Here is a 19,914-nt window from a genome sequence, read left to right on the forward strand (position 1 = left end):
TCCATAAGAATCTCTTTCCTGTTTGAGGCAGCTTTTCATCTACTTCTGAACAAAACAGCAGCATTATTTGTGTCTTGCCAATGCCCTCTGAATGACCTTTTTATCATTTGTGCTTGCAAAGTGCTGACATTGTAGAGAAAATGAGCAAACTGCCCACCATGAAGTTCTTATTCAGTGGTCAAGGAAATTCATTTGCTCCTGCTGTGATGTTATAGTCATACTATACCTAATCAGAGCAATTTGTAGGTCAGGCCCTTCTCATGATACGAGCACGGCATCTACATCTTTGTTCAATGTCAGTGGTGCCTCTTAAATGAGAGAAACTAAGAGCAGATGAGACTGAAATCCAAAATCTGATATGAACTCCAACAGGAACAAACAAATTCCATCATACAATAAAGTGCTTTGATTCCAAAATAAAGGAACCAGGTCTCGTGTTTTCTGCTGACTGAACTGGTTTTGATCTCTAATGTTTTACAGTGTTGACTGAAATGATCATAAGTAATTGGACAGTGACAGTTTTGGCTCTGCACATCAGCACATTGAACCTAAAATGAAACGGTGACTAAGAAATTAAAGTGCAGAATGCCAGCTTCAGTCAGTAATTAGGATATCCAGTCCAGGAGTCCCTCCAGTTCAACGGACCAAACATAACTGGCAATTAACATTCTTTAATGAAATAGATGTTCTTGACTGTTAGTTGAAAGTTTTGGGTGACCGGTATCAAGCAGTTATTGACTGCAGTGTGCTACAGATGCTGGGTATCCTCCTTGCTAGTGCTTTGTCAGATACGTAATGCCACCCTTTTCAATACCCACTTCTTTCTGGGGCTTTTAGCCTTCAGTCTTGCCTCAGTGAATGTAAAGCTCAGTAGTGTTAAAGGTCAGAAGATTGACTTGGCCAGGCAAGAACATTTTGCTTTTGGGTCCTAAAAGACATTTTTAAAATGCTTCTCAGGCCATTGTGCTGCTAGAAAGTGAAAGAGCGAGTTTTTTTGTTGGGATCTGAACAGTTGAGTACTTTTTTGTGGTATTGAACAGGGAAAGTACCACAATAGACCAGGACACAGTGAATTACAATATTTTGGCCCAGAGTGAGAATTTAATGTTATTTTGGCATGTAGCATTCTGTAGGGCAGTGCTGCTCAATCTTAAATCAATTTTGTGTAATTTTTGGGCTTTTTTCAATCATTGTTCTTTCACTACAGGTACCCAGTAAGGATTGCACAGATCTATCATACAGTTGGGGGATCACTACGGCTCTCAGCACCTCACTGCTGGCCTAGAAGCTAGTAAATACAGAGCTATCTGTAGCATTAGCGATACAGCACTAACCTCAGTTGTTTATCAAGCTTTTTTTTCTTTGTTAAAGAAATAATTCAGCCAACTGCAGATAAATAAATGAATTAAACAACCCACCCCAAGTATCCACAAAGCACTTGTATTTCCTAGTTTACTTCCACCTTCAATGTACTTCAGAACAGACTTTCCTAGTCTTTAAACTAGTAAACAGTGCTGTGGTAGAATCACATGTACAACGCTTACATTCTTGTTTTGGCCAGGGCGCCGCTTAAAGTTTCAATAAATGCTGTTCTAGTCATCTCTTTTGTACGTAGCTCACATAGATGAACATCAAACCACCTTAAAACAAACAAACAAAAAAATCTAAAGAAAAAACTGAAAAAATGAGAAGACAGCACCCACTTCTACCCTCACTTAAACGATTTGTACATATTTGATGTCACTTCTGTTTAGTAACTCACATTCAGGCACATCAATTTAAACTAACTGCTCAAAAACCACGCTGACCAGGTAACCTCTGCTAGAAAAACTCATTATTGAGCCAAGACTGGCGTGTTAGACAGCAGCAAGTTCCAACACCTGCCAGTCCAGAGAAGGAGTGAACTGAGAGCTGTGAGCCTTTTCAGGTGTGCGCCGTCAGCCGTCAGCCAATCAGATTCATTGTTAATTAAACGCAGGACCCAGCCAAAGACCTTGTGGAGAAACATGGCAATTTGCTTTAAAAAAATTTAAAAATTACTGTCATTATTTTGTATTTCAAAGTTAGATTTTTCTGCTGTGCCTTTACTGCTCACATCCATATATGTAACAAATCCAGATTCAAACTTTACATGTTTGTTTCATATTGCTGTCCTTTTACTTACTGTTCATTTTCATGATCCAGGACATGAAGCATTCTTGCTTCTTCACAGTGCCACCAAACAGTTGATTTTATCATGCTAGTTTTTCTGTCTCTGATTTTTTCTGATACTTCAGTCTCAGAATGACCTGCTTTACCAGCCCAGATGCTTCTTTGATCCCCATGTAGAGAAACAACGGTAACAGATTCCAGACGCAAACGACTCATCTAGAATCAACTCAACGACCCACAGCTGGCCAAAAAACAACTGAGCAGCCAACTGTCCACTCCCTTACTGTCCTCTGAAATAGGGAATTATGTATAACAGGGCAACTCTTTGCAACTCATTGCCTACACAACCAATGACAAAACCTTCTTGTGGCCCACAAGATTTACAGTCAACTCCAGAATTGCTGGCACCCCTTGAGAAGCTGGACAAAAACAATCACACAAAATAAACAATACAAATGATGATTCAAATGTTCCTCAAACATGTCTGGAGAAATAGCTTATTATTTAACCACAGCATTGTTTTAGTTTAAGAACAGTGTATTCTTTCGAAAACCTGGCGTGACATAACTGGCTTCCCTGAAGTTTAGTTTAAATACTCACTCCCAGTCACCAGGCAAGCTATTGTTGTCTGGAATCATGAGGTTACACCATCAACATGACTAAAACCAAAGAGCTGTCGACTCAAATGGGCCAGAAGGTTGTGGATCTGCATAGATTAGGAAGTGTTTATTAAAAATGTAGTAGTCAGTTGAAATGGCCATTAAGCACAATCAAGGCGATAATTACAGTGTTTGAAATGCATGAAACTGTTGAAAATTTTCCAGCAAGAGGACACACAAACACACTGCCCCCACATAATGATGACAATGGTGGGAGAGGCCAAGAGAAACCAAAAGATCACAGTCTCACAGTTTAGTTAAATCTTGGGGTTTTCAAATTTCACAGTCGGTTGTCAGATGCCACAGATCACCAGAAGTGTTTTCCATAATAGAAGCCTTTCCTAAGAGGATGCCACAAAATGCAGCACATTCATTTAGCAAAATGTTACTGGACCTGCAAATGTAATTGTGAGTCAAAAGAGACAGAAATGGACTGCATGCAACTGACACCCACTGTCAAATATGAAGGTGGATCATGGTACTTTGGGGCTGTTTGCTGTGGGTGCTCTTGTGAGAATCAATTGCATAATGAATTCCACTAAATAGCAGGAAATTTTAGCCCAAAATCTGTCTGTCTCTGAAACTTGGCCATGGCTGGACCTCTCAGCGAGATAATGACCCCAAACACACATCAAAATCCACACAGAAATGGTTGTAGAAACACAAAATCAAAGTTTTTGCAATGGTCATCTCAGTCTACAGATTTGAACTTGGCTCAGTGTTGTTCTTCTTACCCAAATATTAACTATGGGGGTACCAATTTATTTGTTTTATTAATGCAGCTTAACAATTTATTTAAGTCTGTAATATTTTGCATTTAAAAAATAAAAAATACTGTCAATAGCTCCTCGCAGTACCGACACAGTCGACTGGGAAGCCGTAGCCCACAGGCTGAAAACCATTACTGTATAAAAAGGGCTGTGATTCCGTATATGGAAGTAGACGCCCTCAAATTATGCTTTTAATCATTCAGTCATTGTTTCAGCTCAAATATCACACATGCATTAAATCAAAAAGCCAAAGCAAGAAAAATGTTCTCCACTGTCCAATTTCTTACACTCTGCACTGAATCTGCATTCCAGCTGTGCTGAGTAAAAAGACAGGAACACCAGCAGATCGGTATAGATATGTATGTATTTGTTGAATTTTTCCATACAAGATAAATAAAAAGCTAACATTACATCCTGGTCACCATTATTATGCCAAGCCTGACAAAAGAGGGAGATAATAATGACCAAATAAAAACATGATTGTCACTTAATGTGCTTCACAAAAAACTTTCAATGAATAAATAATCTGCCATCCTTCAAGTATTTACAGTATTAACAAATGATCACGAATATAAGCTTTGGATCTTTTGACATGACGATAAGCTTGCTCGTGGATAGCTTCAGCAGTGCTCCACCTTTAACACAACAACATTTTGCAGCAATCACAATAATGGCAACATAACATTTAGCATCCGTGCTCTTAATGCCAGTTTTTAACTTCAGCTACACATCATTCTGCCTCCTATTAACAAACAGAAGTAGAAAATCAAATAAAAATCAGTGATAAAAATAAACACATCCACATGAGTCTATATCATGTTCTCCACAAAAATGGAAATGACAGCTATCATCCAACGAGGATAGAAAGGCAAGACGCGGGAGTCACAGGCAAGAGGACAGAGTCAGAAAAAAAGCAAAACAAAAACTGCTGAACATGGGTGAGACGTGGACGAACCGAGAGAGAAGTACATCAGTGTGCTCGAGGAAGAGAGGACGTAGAACATGAGGCGCGAGTGTATGACCTGCCCAGCTCGCGCTGAAATTTACATACAGAGAATACAAGGGACAGAAGAGGGGCTAACGGTCAGAGTTCAAAGTTCAAACTGTGGACAGTTCAGCTGGGCAGTGCAAGCGTCCGGTCCTCCGTTTCGACCCTGAAGACCATATTCCGACCACATACGGCCAACATCACAGCCACAGCGGTCCAAGCAGCGCACCTCTTCTTGTCTAAAGTCCACCCCTTTAACATTCATGCGTGGTATAGTCTCTATTCGAGGAAAAAAAGGGCCACGGGACAGTGGGAGACAGGACAGGACGGGGGGAGCTGTCTCCAGACAACTTAGCCAGAATTCAAGTACTCCAGTGCCACTTCATAACAGAATTTGTACTGATCCTGCAAGAGAAGAACACAATAATCAGTATAAATAGATTCACAGCAGTCCACCGATTCGTCTACTGAGCTACAGAGCATGTCTAAGTGTTTTCAAGTCAATTTCAGCTCCTTAAGTGACATGAAAGGTCAATTTAGAGCACTTAGAGCATTTTGGCTGATCATCACCTTGGCCATGGTATTCCACAGAGGTGTACTATACACGAGGTGTAGAGTGTTGCGAGTTTTGAGTTATATCAAGACGATATTACACGAACCTTTAGGAATATGAATGTGACAGAGATGACTGTGAAGGCAGTGTTTTATTCTAGAGCTGCAAGATGAACAAGCAAAAACAGTCATTCTGTCAGAAAATGGCACCACACCTAGGACTCTGACCCTCAGGGGAAATACATTTAAAAACAATGTATATGCAAATACATTTAAATGCAGCGGCTGGATTAGCAATGCAGATATAACTGCACAGAGAAAATGTAACGTCACAATCTTTTCCAAATGACGGTATCATGCGATATTTAAATCTGCAATAAGTTAAGTGATACTTTTTTGATCCCACAACCGGGGAAATTCCACCTCTGCATTTAACCCATCTGTGAAGTGAAACACCACATACACACTAGTGAACACACACACTAGGGGGCAGTGAGCACACACTTGCCCGGAGCGGTGGGCAGCCCTATCCACGGCGCCCGGGAAGCAGTTGGGGGTTAGGTGTTTTGCTCAGTCATGGACTGTCGGCCCTGGGGATTGAACTGGCAACCTTCCGGTCACAGGGCCAGACCCCTAACCTCCAGCCCACGACTGCCCCGTAAATAATAAAGTTAATAATCCATGTGGTCTAAGTCATGCTACTCTATGTGATGAAAGAATGTTTACAAACCTGACATACAATTGTATGCAAAACTTAGGGCACCCCTGGTTAAATGATGTTTTGTTCTCTTCTACAGAGAACACATTTAAATATGCAAATTTTTCAGCAAATATTTGTGCACAATTTCTATTTATTTGCTGAGTTGAACATATAGGAAATAACATTAAACATAAAATATAACTTTTGAACAGGCCACTTTTTATCTTTCTTCATGTTATTTTTTACCCAATATGTTAAATTCAGCAAATAAACAGTAAACGTGTGTTCTCTGCAGAGGATGCAGTATCCTTTTTTCACTTAGACATCAACAAATCGTTATTTGACCAGGGTCATCCAAACATTGCATACGACTGCACTTCTGTTTTTTCTTACAATTACAGCAAAAGGACCTTTATACAGTTTTGTAAACATTAATCAGACAGAATCCACATTTTCAGAAAAGTAGCTAACTGTTCATTTAATTTGTATTTATTACAACAATCTGAAGCATCAGACTTGGAATCATTGTTCAGTAATATAAAACCAGATCTGTGGCAGGTATAAATATTATTTTATGATGCTAATATTCTATATATTTAAAACAAATGGTAGGAAGCTGTAAAAGGTTTTACATGATGACATGGAGCTGTAGATGACTTCATAAAAAATAGCATTAAGAATGAATGAATAAGACTCATATTTGAAAAGTGGTGACCAAACTCACTGATCAAACAGTGTTTCACTCTAATTTTGTGAGAAGAAATAAAATGGAAATTTATGTTTATTATTCCTATTTACTTTATTTACTGTGTCATAACTTTTCACTGTACACAGCTTTTTAAAACACTGCAAATTGGGAAATAAACAATTGGTTTACATTTCTGCATTTCATTTTTAACACTTTTTACCTTTTTCTTGAATGACAATTACTAATATAACAAGTGATTCCAAACTTTAGTTTAGGCAGTTAAGATTTTTTTGTCTATCAATGCTACTAAAACGTAAAATCCATACTGTGGTTTAACATTTACACTGCACTGATACAGATGACACATCCTCCAGCACTACCTTTCCACAACTGGACTGTGTTCAGATGTCAATGGAACACAGATCTTATGGAATGGCTGGAATCAGGACTAGGGACATATTCCAGTAACACAGGCACTGTGATCTGTACAATATCCATGCACAGACTCGAGAGCTGAAGATGTGCTGATCTGTGCAGATCTGTTTAAACTCTGCATTAGCTGAATGTAGCTGACTGCTTACCAATAGATCCACCATGTTGGGCTTGTTGTTCCTCAGTGTTTTGACAGCATGGAACACGTCCACAGAGCGTTGGTGCCTAAGCATCTCACACACAATACTGATTGCACAGAAGGTCCCACTGCGTCCACCTCCATTTCTGAAGAGAGAGAGAGAGAGACAGACAGAGAGAGAAGGAGAGAGAGAGAGAGAAGGAGACAGAGAGAGAGAGAGAAAGAAGAGAAAACCTTTAAAAAAACCAGTAATACAAGATAATAGACCATCTACTTATTATGCATTTTGTATGTTATACCTGACTGCACAGTTTAGTTTGGGTACATTTAAATATTTGTTTTCAGTGACACTGTGAAGTGTCCGTTGCTAATAAATGCGGAATGTTGTCATTTAAAGATGTAACGTTGGACGAAGCGCTTCTAAAAGCTTCACCAAACTGTCCAGTTCTGTGGTGTGCCCTCTAGATGGCGCCCCTCTCCCTCTCATCCCCTTGTCTTGTGCCAGGTCTCAGAGCACTGCCTGAAGCTCCTGCCATGCACTGAGCCAAACACTTCAGCATGACTGTTTCCTATTATTTACCACAGCCAGAGTCTCCAGGCTTCACATGTTGCGAGTGCTGACCCTGGCTTGCAATAGACATTACAGTTTAGCCTGCATAACCCCTCCCAACCTCCCCCTAATGGCCTTGAAGTGTCATAGAATAGGTTTCAAACTGGTTTAGGGAAGGCTGAGGAACTTTTTGTGTAATGTTTGGGGCAGGCCCCACTGTTTAGCTTAAAAAAGTGCATGTGTGCTAATGTTGATTTGCAGTTCAGCAGATGGAAAACAGCACAGGGTGGAGCAGCAACTTTTTGTGGTGGTAATGTAGAAGAGACTTGCTGTCCAGCTGTGTGAGACAATGTGTGTGTGTTTTTGTACATGTTCAGGTCAAAAATGTCTATTCTAAGAAAAACAGAGAACAAATGATGAACATATGACATCAGGACCAACTAAACAGACCCAGCATTCTTAAGAGCTTTTTACAGAAGCTACATACCTCTCTGTTAAACTGCGAGAGCAAAACTGTATCTGTGTTGTTATTGAGGTTAAGTTTAGAATTATGATAAGAACATATGTGCAGTTGCATGCAAAAGTTTGGGTGCCCCAGTCAAATGATATGTTTTGTGAATTTGTAAGTGAAAATAAGTTACACATCCTCTATACAGAACACACTTCACAGTTTAATGAATAATTACTATTACTATTCGCTGAATTTAACATATTAGGGAAAAATCAAGCATAAAATGTGACAAATGTTTTATTTTATTATTTCTTTTTCCAAACTCAGCAAACAGACAGTTGAATGTTTGTGTTTACATGAATTCACTCAGAAAATCAACGTGCAATTTGATCAGGTGTGTTCAAACCTTTGCCTACAAACGTATGCATAACTCTGGGTTCTGACATTGCACAAAAACAAATGTGTGTCTGTGTGTGTGAGAGAGAGCGAGTTGTAAGATTGGAATCAGGCCGGGAATCTAATAAGAGTCACATGGATCCTCTTTTCCTCGCGGCTCGGTGGATGGGAATGGGGAATGGAGGCCTGCTCTCAGGAGCACAGGGCCAGATTAGCTTCATGGCGGCCCGGTCTGCACACTTTCTCTTGGGCACACTGATCTCATTTTCTAGCCAGCCAGGGCCTCGGGGAACCCCACCCCACCCGGCCGATCCCTCCGAAATAGGAGCACAGATAAGACGGAGGTGAGATTACAGAGACCCAGAGCCTAGGGGGGAGTCTCAAAGGGGAGACTTGGGCTAATTCTGGGTATCCACAGTATGACCTCATTTGGCATTGATCAGAGCTATTTACACATTCCTTTCATAGTAGTTACTGGGTAATTCATGTACAGTATGAGTATGAAAAAATGGATTACAGTAAGCACAAACTAACATTTGTGTGAGCTGCACTTGGATCACATTATATAGACTCAGGAGAAGGTGATTTTCATAAAAAATGACTGACGTCATTACACTCCTGCAGTGGCATCTCTGTAGGTAGTTAATTTGACCTGATGAAGAAGCCCAGTTGCTGTTTTTTAAGTGTAAGAGCTTTGATGATCTCAGTTAACTCAACTGAACCGAATGTCTCACTGGTGACCCATTCAGAGACTTTCACTACTTTCGCTTTAAGTTATTTAAAACTAACGAATGAGGAGTTACAGCACGTGCATGTCCACTGAGCAAAATGGAACCTGTCATCCAGAGTAAAATAGATCAATACTAGAATTGTTTCCAGGGTGCTACCGCACTTTCTATCACTGTATTAAAGAATCACAAGGCTTAATTTATAGCTGGAATTATTCTCAGTGAGTGAACTCATACAGAGCCCAATTTGCATACATAAATGAAGAGATAAATATATTCTAGAAACATATTTCTATCTTTGATGTATTTGGACCAAAGAGATTTTGGATTGATGATTATTTATTAAAGACGTTCCACGTTATGTTTGACTAATAGTCGTTTTGCCTGAAATGTAGCTTTATGTAGCACCAAAAACACAATCTGTTTGTTTGTTTGTGTGTGATACTCACAGGCAGTGCACCACAGTGCGGCCCTCTCCTCCATCGTACTCTTCCTGCCACTTGTCCACTTGGCGGATGAGTTTGAGGAAGGAGCGTTTGGACACAGGTGTGTCCCGGTACATGGGCCAGCCCAGGAACTGAAACTGCTGCACCATGCGGTACCCATCCTGCGGCTGCAGAGAAACGAAACAATCAGAATCTGTCTGAGCAAAAGTTGCCTCACTGCGAAAAGACTGCACAAAGGAAAATAAGTTTCACAGTGAATTAATGGCTACTAAAGTGACAATGTGGCCAAAAAACTAATTTACACTATTTCCCCCCTATTCTAAGTATAGCTGATAAGCCAAGATGTGTGTGTATGGCATACTGTTATCTAATTATGGACAAAAGTATATTGCATAGCTAACACAATTACAGTGCCGTTGAAGCCTCAAGTAGTTAAAGCCTGAATTTTGTCTATACTTTTCTTCATATTGTATATAACAGTACATCACAAAGCATGGATGCCCAAAGTGTAGCTCAAGGGCTACAACTGGCCCTTAAGGACTTTGAATTGGTCTGCCAGAAAGTAATTCTGCCTTAATCCTCCCAACCCCTCACCTTATGACAGAACAGGCATATTTGTATGTGTCTCGTTTAAAAATGCTTTTAGTAACAAACCAAACAGTTTCAACCCAGCTCTCTTTACTTGTTAGCTCCATTAGCCTTGTAGCTCCAGTGCTAAACTAAATAAGCACATTTCAGAAACCAAACCTGTCTTGACTGACTAACTACACTTTGGGAAAAAGGACAACTGTATAAACATTTGGCCGAATTCTTATTTTAAGGGCTGAAATCAAACTTACTGACTAACTTACTTACTTACTAGTTATGTGTGTATGTTGACGTATAAGTGTACGTACCCGTGCAGCATTGTAGATGCGGAATATCCTACTAATAATATCCTCCTCCAAGTCAGCAGATACAAACTCCACCTGAATAGGCCCGTGTCTGTGTACTCCATTCTCAGGCCAGTACTGAGGACACAGCTACACAGAGGAAATACACACACCTCCACATTACCATCACACCTTCACCACAATACACCAATACAGCACACAATTTTTACATGCTTTTGAGAGTCCTTATTGTACCTGTACAAAACAATAACAATATTATCTTTATATTATTTTTGATATCCCAATATGCATTTTGCATAATGCGGTATTTTAAATGTTTGGAGTGGTTTGACATGAATATTCAACAGGCATTTACCAACATAACTGTTGAATTTGCTAATGTTAGTACTATCAGCTAGCAGTAAACTAATTAGACTAATTTAGTGACTTTTTTTGTTGCCAACGCTCTCCCCTCAAGGCTTTCAAAGAAACCAAAAGTAAGCTTTGGGTTCCAAAAAATAGCTCTTAATTTGATAAATTTTGATAAAATTCTCATTGTAAAGATGAATCCCTGAGCTTAGAGATACCTACACATGGATGTGCGGATAGCCAATCAGAATCTTGATAGTGGTGGCCAAAAGGGCAATAGCTATCAGTCACTGCATATATGTGGGCAGAGAGTCTGAGGCTGATGATGGACCACAGCCCTTGATGTACCATAACATGTTGCATGTATATCAGATTGATTGACAGATTTGTGAAGGGGCAACACGTCTTCTCCTGTGCAGGTTGCAATAGGAGTGGAGACTAAAGGGCTGTCTCTGACAGTGCAAGCTGGGCTGGATGTAAGTGCAGGGCTTTGATTCGGGTCAGCCTGTCAGCAGCCTCAGGCCAAAAAAGTCAAGCTCACATACATCTAGAGCTTTCACTCTCCCTGCATACTTGTTGCCTTTCCATCATTATACTGTGCATGTGTGTGAGAGAGAAAGAGAACTGAGAGAAGGCGAAGCACACACTGTACCTGGGCAGGGTCCACATCATTTAGCATTACTATAGATGTACAGTGGTAGTCCAGGACCAGCCTCCAGAAATCTTTTACAGTGTTGGGCAAAGGGTGCTGGGTAACGATGAAAGCAGATGGCTGCTTGTAGCTCTGTAGAGTGATGCATGGAGGAAAAGAAAAAAAAAGGAGAAATGAAGATGGAAAGGGGAGAGAGAGAAGAGAGGGAGAGAGTGAGTGTCAGCACTTTTTGCGAGAACTGCAGTACACAGAGAATATGAATGCCTTTAGTTGACTAATTGACGTAAGAGGCGTTTCATTTCAGCCATTTTTGCTTGTTATGCCCGTACTCCATGCTACTGCCACTGACATTTCCATTTGCTCTAATGAAAATAAATGCTCTGTTACCAGGCTTTGAACATACTTTCCATAAAAGCAATTTAGATTGAGTCATATAATAGTGTTTTAGAAAAAATAAAAACATACACAGTTATGAATTAGTTTTATCCATTTGTATGACAATGGAATGAATCAATTCCATCTGTTTTTTAATCATTCTCAATAAGCACATAATTGTGCATGGCATACAGAGAGAAGCGCTTCACATCTATCATGTTGTTCCCCCCCACTGTTCTGCTTTGGCTTTCTGGAGAAAAAACAAGTGATTATTACAGAGACGAATATGCAATTTACTGTCCCACAAGGACATACCAGTACTGCTGAATAGAGGAATCTGATCTGTCCGCTGCTCTCATTCACTGTCTGTTCCTTCCGCTTAAATCTCTTCTCTCATGTTTTTCTTGCCTTTAATTTATTTAATGTAATAATTACCATGTTCACTTTCTGGCAGGGCAGTATTACAGTAAAGTGAGCTTTTATAGTTTTACAGAACATTCACTGTTGTATTGATACTGCATCCATTTATACTGAAGATGTATTGCAGGAACTTAACATATTACAACTTAAAGCTGCACTACATGTGACTGTTTTGGTAAAATTGAAAAAGATGGTTCCTCTAGGGTTCTTTAGTAAAGACAATGGTTCTATTTAGATCCATGAACGCTTTGCATGATTAAAGTATTCTTTGCACGGTGAAATGGTTCTTCGGACTGATGGAGAATGTGCTGTAGATGACTACATAAAACCTTTTTGAAAATCGTACTATATAGTACAAAATGGGTTCTGCTATTGTTATGATGTCAAGATTGTTACAATAGAAGAACTCTTTTGGTGCTATCTTAGAAGCCTTTTCAAAAAGGTTCTACATAGAACCAACTGTGGCATAGCCATCTACAGCAAGAACATAGCATTATTGAGTCAGGTTGAATTAAAATAGTGATGTGAGCGTTGCTGCCAGCCACCTTATAAAGCATGAAATCATAAAGGTCAGAGGCATCGGGTCAGATTTTTTCATACATGCGGGGAAGGGGTCAGAAGCACAGCTGACATTACAAAATGTTCATGTTGCATGCACTTACTCATTTTCACCAGAGAGGTCTCCAAATCCCCAATTGTTACATAGTGCAGCTTTAAAAAATATGAAATTTTTTCTTACATCTTATTTTTCATGCATGTCTACTTCCAGTTGGTTGTTATTCAATGTTATGTGATCTTTTTCCAACTTCTCTTTTACCCTTAGAATCAAGTAAGCTGCTTTTTGTGCCTCCAACAATGAAGTGAAAGTAACCCCTGCTCTGATCGACTGCCCTGTATTCAGCATCATTCAAAAAGTGGATTCCCAGCAGAGTTTTATAAACATTTTTGGTCGCTTATCTCGCCTCTGTTTTCAAAACTAATTTAGAAATGTATCAAATTTATCAGTTATACCCCAACACATGAATACAGCCCTCATTACACTGATTCTAAAACCAAATAAAAATGCTACTGATTGTTCTAATTATTGGCCAATTTCATTAATTAATTCTGACATAAAAATAATCAGCAAAGCATTATCCATTAGACTGGAGTCTGTTATCTCCTCACTAATAAGTACGGATCAGACTGGATTCATCAAGGGGAGACACTCCTCAGAAAACACAAGAAGAATTTTTAATATCACATAAACAAGTATAACAGCAACATACCAAATAAGACCCCATTTATAATAGCTTCCTTGGATGCTGTGAAGGCTTTTGATAGAGTGAAGTGGTCCTTTCTCTTCACCTCCCTCAAACCCTTTGGTTTCATATTTCATAAACTGGAAAAAACTGTATAATTCACCAACTGCTTCTATTTTGACCAGTGGACATGTATCCAAATCACCTACATTCCAACGAGGAACTAGGCAAGGTTGTTGCTTATCTCCTTTATTGTTCACACTTTTTATTGAACCCCTGGCTGCCTCTATTCGACAATGTGATAATATCTTAGGCATTCAATCCAAAGCATACCACCATAAAATCATCTTATTTGCAGATGATATTTCATTATATATTTCCAAATCAATATAATCAACAATTATAGCAAGGTGTCTGGCTACTCCATCAATTGGTCAAAATACGAGATTCTGCCTCTAGGCGGGATGGATTGGGATGCTCAGGTCTGAGACATACCATTTAAATGTGCAGCGCAGTCTATTAAGTATCTTGGCATTCACATCTCTACAGACCTCAAAGATCTTTATAAATTCAACTATGTTCCACTACTACTCGAAATACAAGCCAGAACAAACTTCCATCTTTCATCTCCAAATCTCTATTAGAACGAATCTCTATAATCAAAATGAACATTCTCCCCAAAGTCAATTATCTATTCTCCATGATCCCTATCATACCCCCTACTGGCTGGTTCTCCTCTCTTGACAAAGCAGTTACAAAATTTTACTGGAAACATAAAAATATGTTGGTGCCCCAAATTTTGTATTATTTTTTCTTATATCATCAAGCAAAAAGTTGTACATAGTATACCATTCATAAATAAAACTATCAAATCAACATGTTGCTACAAATACAACACAATAAATACTACCCTAGCTGCTTGGTGGATGAAATGATGAAATACTAATGAAATACTCAATTACAGTTTCTCCCCTTCCGAAAATACCCCAATATGGAATAATCCCATGTTTCTAATTAACTATAAACTTTTCTCATTCTCTGCTTGGAGTCAGAGAGGAGTAACTAGCCTTGGACAGTTATACACCAATGATTTGCTCATGACCTTCAACATGGTTAAGGAAAAATACAACTTGCCAGATCACTGTCATTTTCAGTACAGATAGATGAAAGACATTCTAAATAAAACAATCAAATCTTGCAGGTCTCCAAATCATGCCTCAGCGCTTAGTTCAAAACGACTCAGTCTGAATCCATATAAACTAAATCACTGGCTCAACCTTCTTACAGATCACTGAAATCTAGAACAAATGACTGCAAGATTACAAAATAACACAAAAGCATACAAAGAAACATGGTCATACTTTACATTATATTGAGAACTAACAACAGCTGTCCTCTCTTCCACATCCTTATTAAAAGGAACACCAAATTATGCCTCATTATTACAAATAAATAAATAAATGAATAGATAATCAAAAATAGCTAAATGAATACATAAAAAAAGAATGCATTGTTACAGCATGCAAAATTGCAACTCTTTTTAACTTATTAGGTACGTGTATTAATGTGCATCTTTGACTGTTGTATGTCTGTCTCTCTGTCTGTCTTGTTCATGTTGGTTGTATAGCTGTCTGTCTTTTCTATGTCGGTTGTATATTTGTCTACAGTATTCATATGACATCTGTACTACAGTGGAGTACAAACTGGACAATAACAGAATGAAAATATGTGTTATATTTTAGTAACACTAAAAGTTTTTAAGTATCTGTATATGTATGTTTATTCATGGATGTATGTAAAGATGTATACAAGGATATATATATATATCCTTGGGGCGGGTGGTGGTGTGACCAGTGGATAGTGGCCTGGGGTTTCAAAAAAAAAAAAAAAAAACGAATAAAAAAACGCTAAACTGTTATAGATTGAATGGGTAGTAAATCAAAATCAAAATAAATTCAAAATGTGCTGTTTCGCAGCTTAGTTTGCATATATAAACTGTACTGTAATGTAGTGCAAACTCTTTTATTTCAAATAAGTGAGAAAAATGCAGTGCTTTAAGGTCACATGACTGAACATGAGACCATAATAAAAAGCCTACAGGTTTCTATATGTTTTCTCTTATTAAAAAGCAGTGTTTTTAATTACAGTCACCAACTAGCAGGTCAGCCAACTGGCCCTACACATTTATCATGAGTACTAGGGTGGCCGCTGTAAGCCCACTGGAGATGTGTTACTATACATACGTCCATGAGGGCAGCGTTGATGTAGTTGCTGCTCTCTCCATCAATGGTGATGAGGAAGGGCAGACAGCGGTCAGGCGGGAGAACATCCATACAGCGGTTCTTCTCATGGTTGCGCGGCAGGAGGGCAATGCTGCAGTCCTCCACGCGCAGAGTGGGGGTTACCATGTTCAAAGTCTGAGCACATCATAAGCCCATATACAAAGCATAAAAACACTGACAGTCGATTTAACAAGCTAATAGAACATGTCAGTCACATGAACACTGCCCATCACAAGTTTGGGCACAAGATGTTTTAGTAAATGAGCATATTATGTATAAAATGCATTTATATATTAATATAATCCAAAATATTTAATATAATATTAACATATTAAAAAGAATCCTGCTTATTGCTATTTTTTCTTAAAAATAACTGAACAACCAGTTGATAAAAGTCCTGCTTTGGGAATAATGCTATACTCCATACATTTTAAAGCCCTTTTGAGGCTGATGTGACGTCAACACTCAAACCTTTCAGCTGCTTAAAATAACTTTTAACAGTAGTTCAAAAAAGAAAACCGTCAAATCATTATTCAGGCACAATCTGCTCATCACCAATGAAGATGAACACACAGACGAGATTACAAAACATCACCAAAGCATTAAAAATAGCTGTTTTATGGTAAAACCTTTTACATTTTATGTAAAAACAACTATGATTTTAACTATATGTTTTCCTCATATGCAAATCTTGAAAAACAACAGTGTAAATTTCAGAAGAAACAAGGTGTTTTCAATCTTTTGTCTTTTGAGGGGAAGTGTTCCAGTGCTGACATGAACTCTAAACATCCACGCACACACCCACACACACATTTAACCACTCACCCTGAACTCCTCTTTAATTTGGCTGGAGTTGGTCTGGGGGTCCAGGCGGTTCATGTCGTAATATACTGAGCGTAGTTGATTGGCTGGGATGGTGGTGTCACCACACAAACACGCCTCCAAGATAGCATCATGAATGAACACATACTGCTCCTAAAAACAGTCACATTTGGAAAATATTTTAAGGCTAATAAAGTAAATATATTCACACCTTCAAAGAACACCAAGTGTTTAGTAAAACGGTACTCTACTCAGAGATTTATACTAATGCAAAGAGCAGCATTTTGCAAAAAAACAGAGATCACTCTTCAAACCATTAAATATATTTTTCAGTATGTGATGTGTCCACCCTTTGCTTTTAATAGAGCTTCCATTTTTCTCAGGACTCTTGCTTTCAGTTTTCAAATAAATTTATAGGATGTTTTCCACATCTCCAAAGAATTGTGTGCTTCTCACAATCCAAGTTCTCCCGAACACCTTCAGTGATGTTGTGGTCTGGACTCTGGGCTGGTCAGTCCAATGTTCTGGGAACACCAGCAGCTTCTTTGTCTGATCTGCGCATTGTCTTTTTTTGTCTGTTTGCTTTTCTTAGTAATGGTTCAGATCTGCAGTGGAGCTTGATTTTCTCCTCTCTCATGAAGATGAAAGCTTTAACTACTGTTTATCTGGTGGTGTCAGTTTTGCTGGTCTGTCAGGTCTTGTGTGGTTTTTAAGAGTTTCATTTTCTCTGTATCTTTCAGTCATTTTTTGAACTCCGGTTCTGGAAACTACTGTTTTTTTCAATTATTTTCCTTTGATTTTCTCCCTCCTTATACAAGTAGATTATCTTATATCTAATCTCCTCAGAAATATTCCCTGAAAAATTAAGAAATTGTACTTAAAGTCCATTTTAACTGGAAATTAAATAAGTAGTGATGCATGTATATCAATATACCACTACTGTATATAATATCACACTGGAAAACAATCTGCATGTGTTACTACATCATGCCTTTTCCAGGTGCAACAGTGATGGACTGAATGCCACCAGTGCTCTTTCCTTACAAACACTGACCTGCCTGCTTGACGTTAATCTTTCATGAAGTGGCATTTGCCAAAATGTCTTGAGATGTCATTTTTGACAAAAGTCTCCAGCATGAGGGTCAGTGGCTTTCAGGCTAGGCTACTGTAGTGTCACTGCTGACTACATCGTCCTTCACACTGCTTATCGGTCAAACTGATTCTTAGGCCATACAGTCATGTTAAGAAACCTTAAGAAATATTTATTCCTTATTTTTTAAAAGGAGAAAAAATATATGTGTATACTTCAAAAGTCTAAAAGTTTTGTTTTCCCCAAATGCACTGCTCACAATATGTAACAAATTACCCAATTAAGTCCTATTTCTTTAATCACTCAAGGGAAATACAAAAAAAATGCTATGCAGATTAGTAAAGGCTGTTGTTTTGTTGAATATTTACTGGTCCATGTGCATCACAAATTGCACACAGTATTTTCTAAAACCTCTCGTTTGTATTTCTGTTCACCCATCTGCCTCCATTTAATTAAAAACTAACAATTTTACATGGCACCAAGAAATTCATTTGTCTTCATTATGGTACCGCTCTGAGCTGGTGCACAGAAAGATGTAGCCAAAAAAGGACTTCACATTTTCCTACTTATCAATACCTACAAACCAGGGAGAATGTCACTTCAGTCAAATCTGACCACTTTTTCAGTCTTTCACAGTACTTTTGTCCAGAGAGGTGAAATAATCTCTGACTCAAATGCAAGGTTATTCTCACAGCTCTGCAGAGTGATGGCTGTAGATTGTGTAGAGAGTGTTTCCGTTTGTTGAGTGAGCTGCGTGGTAGCATAAATACGTGTTTGCTTGTTTGTGGATGGTGTGATGTGAAGCTGTGAGACTGTGTGAGGCTGCTTGGCTGCAGTACCTCCGTCTGGACCATGTTGACTCTGCGCGAACGAAGCTCTCGTACGCAGTTGTAGATGTCCACCACACCCTCACGCTCAGCCATGTCCAACATGATGTCAATGACGATGAAGCAGCCAGTGCGGCCAGCACCAGCACTGCGCCAGGGAGAGAGAGAGAGAGAGAGAGAGAGAGAGAGAGAGAGAGAGAGAGAGAGAGAGAGAGAGGAAATTATGAGAATTAGGTCAGAAAACTGATTACACACACACACAAGGTCAAATGAAAAGAGAAATGTAGAATCAATGAAGGTCTTAGAAGTTTGCGGACACTTAAGGGTGAGCAATATGAAGATTTGTAGCATTATCAAGATAAATTATGTGCACATTATTTGACAAAATGCTTTAGTGAGCATATCATGGATGCTAGCACTGCTTAAATGGGAAAATTCTTTTCAACATTTCTGCATAATTCAGTTAAGATGCAAACAAAGTCATTCAGAATGGTATGATGTGAAATGCTCCAGTCAGAAAAAAAAATCATATAAGAACCAGACATTCAAGGTATTCAAAATCTGCTTCCCAAGAAACCATGAAATGGTTATGAATACACTGCCTGAAACACTGTTTTATGGTAGTTTCACAAAGCTTTTGGCCCATACCTTATCCATTTTATTTGGACACTCATTGCTATATTTGTTTTGTAGAAACCCCTGGTTCCTATCACCACCACTGTAAAGAAATCTGAGTTTGTAAGTTTCTCTACAATGAACCCTTTCACATCAAAACACTCACATCTTACTTTACATCTTAACCACTGATTTACACAGAAATCTAGAAAAAAACACACCAACTGAATGTTTCATTACAAAGAGAACATAATTAGCCCTGTTAAATTAGGTTTAGTGCAGTTAGCTTTAGAAAGTATCTTTAAAATGTGGCACTGCTGGCTCTTTTCGACTTCTCCAATATATCAATTATGCATCATATACATCACAATATTTACAAAAACTGCATACTGTGTATGGTGAAAAGATTTCAAAGTGTCAATGTTATATTTTTGAAATATCACTCACCCCTAGGACCACATAACATTTCAACATTTGAATTTTATAACAATTACATGTTTAAATACCTAAAAACCTGTGGACATAAAACAGCTTCTCCTTATATACATAGCGTGTATTCTGCAGCACTCAGCTTTGTCTTCATCAAGTCTTTATCATGAAAAGCAGTTTTTACCTAAATAATGATTGTTTGTGTGATGCTCTCTTCATATTGTCTTCTTTTTAATTAATTTTACCATATGAGTGTATTAAGACAATGCT

General features: G+C 38.5%; 1 protein-coding gene across 15 annotated transcripts in view; it reads right to left on the minus strand.

Moving 5' to 3' along the window:
* Positions 1–3,926: 3,926 nt before the first annotated feature.
* ptprma (protein tyrosine phosphatase receptor type Ma) overlaps positions 3,927–19,914 on the minus strand; it is a 267,072-nt gene continuing 251,084 nt past the window's right edge. For all 15 annotated transcript variants that reach the window (XM_037537053.1, XM_037537051.1, XM_037537052.1 and 12 more), the window contains 8 exons: positions 18,613–18,748; positions 16,687–16,836; positions 15,823–15,996; positions 11,544–11,675; positions 10,547–10,672; positions 9,654–9,817; positions 7,090–7,225; positions 3,927–4,973 (listed from right to left, as the gene is read on the minus strand). In XM_037537053.1, the coding sequence (XP_037392950.1) occupies positions 4,920–4,973; positions 7,090–7,225; positions 9,654–9,817; positions 10,547–10,672; positions 11,544–11,675; positions 15,823–15,996; positions 16,687–16,836; positions 18,613–18,748 (1,072 nt within the window). In that variant the 3' untranslated portion in view covers positions 3,927–4,919. The remainder of the gene's footprint in view (positions 4,974–7,089; positions 7,226–9,653; positions 9,818–10,546; positions 10,673–11,543; positions 11,676–15,822; positions 15,997–16,686; positions 16,837–18,612; positions 18,749–19,914) is intronic.

This window comes from Pygocentrus nattereri, chromosome 3, assembly GCF_015220715.1.
Source record: "Pygocentrus nattereri isolate fPygNat1 chromosome 3, fPygNat1.pri, whole genome shotgun sequence".
Classification (NCBI taxonomy): domain Eukaryota; kingdom Metazoa; phylum Chordata; class Actinopteri; order Characiformes; family Serrasalmidae; genus Pygocentrus; species Pygocentrus nattereri.